The sequence below is a fragment of the Buceros rhinoceros genome, unplaced genomic scaffold (genome assembly GCF_000710305.1).
Source record: "Buceros rhinoceros silvestris isolate BGI_N320 unplaced genomic scaffold, ASM71030v1 scaffold17718, whole genome shotgun sequence".
Classification (NCBI taxonomy): domain Eukaryota; kingdom Metazoa; phylum Chordata; class Aves; order Bucerotiformes; family Bucerotidae; genus Buceros; species Buceros rhinoceros.
Window position 1 is genome coordinate 40883 of NW_010426529.1, and position 4145 is coordinate 45027.

The 4145-nt window shown below is 47.4% G+C and overlaps 1 protein-coding gene across 1 annotated transcript in view; it reads right to left on the minus strand.

Annotated features, from left to right (window-relative positions):
- The window catches only part of LOC104498202 (protein FAM115C-like), a 10977-nt gene extending 7595 nt beyond the window's left edge, over positions 1 to 3382 (minus strand). Inside the window, exons 1-2 of the mRNA XM_010141555.1 lie at positions 2766 to 3382; positions 32 to 559 (exon numbers count right to left, since the gene is read on the minus strand). Coding sequence (XP_010139857.1) covers positions 32 to 559; positions 2766 to 3382 — 1145 coding nt within the window. The remainder of the gene's footprint in view (positions 1 to 31; positions 560 to 2765) is intronic.
- Between the last annotated feature and the right edge of the window lie 763 nt (positions 3383 to 4145).

Here is a 4145-nt window from a genome sequence, read left to right on the forward strand (position 1 = left end):
CTGCCCCAGGATGCTCAGCCCAAAGCGTTTCAGAATTTTGTTGCCAGGATACTTTGCCACAGCAGCTTTGCCACGGTTCTGAGAAGCCCAGTACCAGGCCTGGCCTCCAGTCAGTAGGCCACCTCCCTCTGCCACAAAAGTGTGAATCCTCTCTGCCTCCTTGTCACTGTAAGACGAGCAGCAGTACACACTGAAGTCACCCGTCAGCTGTGACACTTGTGATTTCACCTCTTCCTGAGAGAGGAGACTACACAGTTTTTTCAGTCTGGCATCCACACCTACCAGCCCTTTTCTCCCAGCATCCAGCCAGTGGACAGCATTGAGCAGGAATCTGGCCAGCTTTGGGGAAAACAGCTGGCTCTCGTGGGTTGCCACCACAACACGACCCTGGCCATAGCGAGCCGCAGCTAAGAGGCAGCGATGTGAGCTGTCCAGGCAGAGCGGGAAGGAGAGTACACCGTGCACCAGCAAGATGGAGGGCATGCCCCCTGTCACCAAATCCAGCTCCGACACACCACGCAGGAGAAACTCGGCATCGAGGCTGAGGTTGGCCTGGTCGCTGCAGAACCAAGAGAGGTCCAAGTTAGCCCCTGTCCCAGAATTCTTTGCACAAAAGGCCACCTTGACTATCCCTGCCTCATCTTCCTCCCTCAGTACATCATGCTGTCAGTTCTTTCATTTAAAAAAAAAAAAATCAAAACATCATTCTTCTCCTTTTAAAGCCTCAGTTTTTGCAGCCAAGCAAATATGTAAGAATCTCAGCACTCGTTTAAAAAAAGGAAAGAGGAAGTCAAAAAGTAGTTCCTAGACCTCTGACTTTGAAGAGCAGCTTGAAAATCTAAATACATTGCAGAAATTTAAAAAATCAGAAGACCTTTCCTATCTGTTAAACTGCAAATGATGTGGGAACTGGCACACCTCTTGTAACAGAAACTTTTGTGATCTACCCCTAGTCATTATCAGCTATGAAAGCCCAAAAGATTTCTCTGTGCTTTCTCCCTGCCTCTGCCGCTGTTGAGAACTGAAGAAAGCAGAGCTAGGCCACATGGGCTAGATGGACAGGCAGACACACAGACACCTAAGGAGTGACTGGAAGTTGAATCAGGGTCCTAATGCATAGTTCTCATGTCACCCCTTATCTCTGCTATTTCCATATAACTCCTGTAAGTCACTGTGCAGAAAGACAAGTTGAATTACTCTCATTTGCTTTGTTTACACTTTCTCCTGTTCTGCCAAACACAGCATTCCTCCAAACCTAGAAAGAATGTGTTGTTACGTGGCCATTGCACCCAACCCACTAAGGATAAATGATGACGCCTTCTGCATGCCCACAGGACAGGAATTCAATCTGCTGCTCTCCTCTGGTTATTAGCTTACTGTGACCCTTTGTCACACAGAGTACGTGTCCAGGTATGTGGCACAGCACTTGCCTCAGATTGCAGTCTGATTCTCTGCAGGTTAGGCAAAGGCCAGCACAAATGCCCAGATGCACAGAGCTGTTGTGTTGTACAGAAATTAGGTATCTAAATTTATCTGTGGCTCTGGATCCAATCAAAACCACCACAAAAGCACTCCAAACAAGTTGTAATTCCCCTTTAGTTACTATTTATAGTCTCATTAATTGCTATGTAATTTCTCTCTGCTGAAGTGAGAACATGCTCTTGCAATGCAGGTGGGAACAAGAATCAATCAGCAAATTTTAATTAGATAACTTCATTTGTTAGCTGTGTCCTAAGCACTTTGCTGAATTCAGCAGCAGAGCTTTCTACTATCTTTATTAGAAAAAAAATTGAGCATCCAGAAAGTATCAAATCCAATTATTTGTTTGAAAATACTACAAACTTAGTATTACATATCCTCAAGGAAAAGGTAGCGAAGGGCAGAAAGACCTGCAGGGAATTTTACTGTAATGGTTGTAGCTTTCACTGCAGTGAAATGAAGCTGCCACACAGAGGAAGCGCAGCGGCATTCGGAGAACCTGCTGCACCTTGTTTAACACAGCAGAAAGTGGCGGCAGGTACAGCCTGACACACCCACTGGCAAGGGCAAGTGGAGGATGACTGCAGAGCGATGCCCAGGACTCTGCTGCCTGGTCAGCTGTGCAATATAGACTTGAGTCTTACACTTGCTGCTCCAGGACCCAAAGGGCCAGTTGGGAATCCTAAACGAACTGGGAGCACAGAGATGTCCAGCCCACAGTCTGTGTCCGAAGCTAAGAAGGGAGGTAACATCCAGACCCGCCCCTCAGCTCTGCACTAGCCCCAGGGTTTCATTTGCAGGTGGTGAATTTCTGCAAGTAACAGGCTAAACAGGTTTAGCAGCTGCCAGCCAGAGCCTGGCCCAGAGGGTGGGCCTGGTGCTTCATCTCCAACCTGGTTTTGAACTGTGGGAAAGTTGCCTTGAATGTACACACGTGTGGGGAGCGGGAGAGGAGTTCCTCATCCTGTCACCGTGTCACTGTGTGTTGCACTCACGCACACTTGGTCAGGCAGACTGCTCTAAAGGATGCCTCCCCTCATTTCCTTCCCCTTGAACAAATTCCCCAGGCATGGCCCAGCTGCCCTGGAAGCAGTCAAAGACAACGTTCCTTCCCACTGCAAACAGTGGAAAGGACCCCTTAAACCGGAAAACAACAGTATCCCATCCTGGCTATTAAAGAACCAGCACTCACCATCATCCTCATCTGTCCCCTCAAGAATCTCTATAAACACCTCACCTGCGTAACTCAAACAGTTGTTTAAATAGAGGGCAATTCATATACTCACGGGAAAGTTAATGGGATCTTGGGAATTTTCTTGGAGACTTTGAAGATGCCTTTCTCCACAGCATTTCCGGTGAAGTACACGCCAGCCACGCTGGTCACTTGGTTTCCAGGGAATTCAAAGAGCACCTTCTCCTTGCCATGTCTACTAGCCCAGTACCAGGCTTGGCCTCCAATGAGCAGCCCTCCACCTCCCTTCACAAAGTCAACCAGGTCTTTCGCCTTCCTGCTGTCATAGGCGTCCATACAGTACACCCCCAGGGAGGGGCTAAGCTCTGCCCCAGCCTGTACTTTGGTGCCAGCCCTGAGCAGCAGCTGGGAGAGGGAATCCAAATGAGGATGGACCCCAACCAGGGCTTCAGGGGAAGGCTTGAGCCACTCCACAGCATTTCTGAGGAACTGGGAAAACTTGGAGTCCTTCAAGATTCCTTCATGGGAAACAACCACCATCTGGCCTTTCCCATACTGTGAAACAGCAATCAGAACCTGCTTCTTAGAGCTCACAAGCACAGGGTAGGCATCCTCTCCAACGAGTAGCAGCTCACAAGGAACAAAACCGCCAGTGAAGTCCCACGGCCCAACGCCATCCACTAACAGCTCGTAAGCGGAGGAAGGTTTCATCTTCAGGTCAATCCTATCTGGTGAAGAGAGGACAAACATTCATTACAGTATGGCTCAGAAACAAAGCAGAGATGTAACAACCCTGTGGAGTCATTTCTTTGTTGTCTTGTAGGAACTCCAAACAAATAGGAATAACTTACTGGAAGCAGTTTTGTGGACACAACTTTTTCAGGGATTTGAGATTTTTTTTTGTTTGTTTCCTTGACTGGCTTTGTAATCACACTATTTACCATTTAACAGAAGTGACAGGTTTAACAAGATGATGGAGGAAAGCAAAGTGCCTTTCAACAACTTCTGCTATGCATCATGGAGGAGAACACGGAAATAATGGTATTCACTTTCCCATTAGCAGTTTATTTGGAAGAGTGCCAGAGGCTCCAAGACGTCGACTAGGAATTTGCTTGGTAGAGGTGGTTTACATGGACATACAAAGAAAATTAGAAGACCTTATCAACACAACACACGGCATAATTCAAACACACAGTTCACATTTTAGTTCCTAATTTGGTATGTACAGACCTATGCGCAGCTGCTGCGAGATGCTGTTCCAGAGTTGTACTTTTCTACCTCCACATCGGCACCATAAGACATTGCTAAGTATTAAGAGGTGCTATGAGGAGGGGGAGAGTCAACAGAAATGATGGAAACAACCAGCTCCCCTGGAATAACTGTCAGTTTAAGTCACACAGTATCCAAGAGAGCAAGTCTGGGCACCGGAGATACATGTCCTAATTCCCTGATCCAAACCACCTCGTGATCTCCA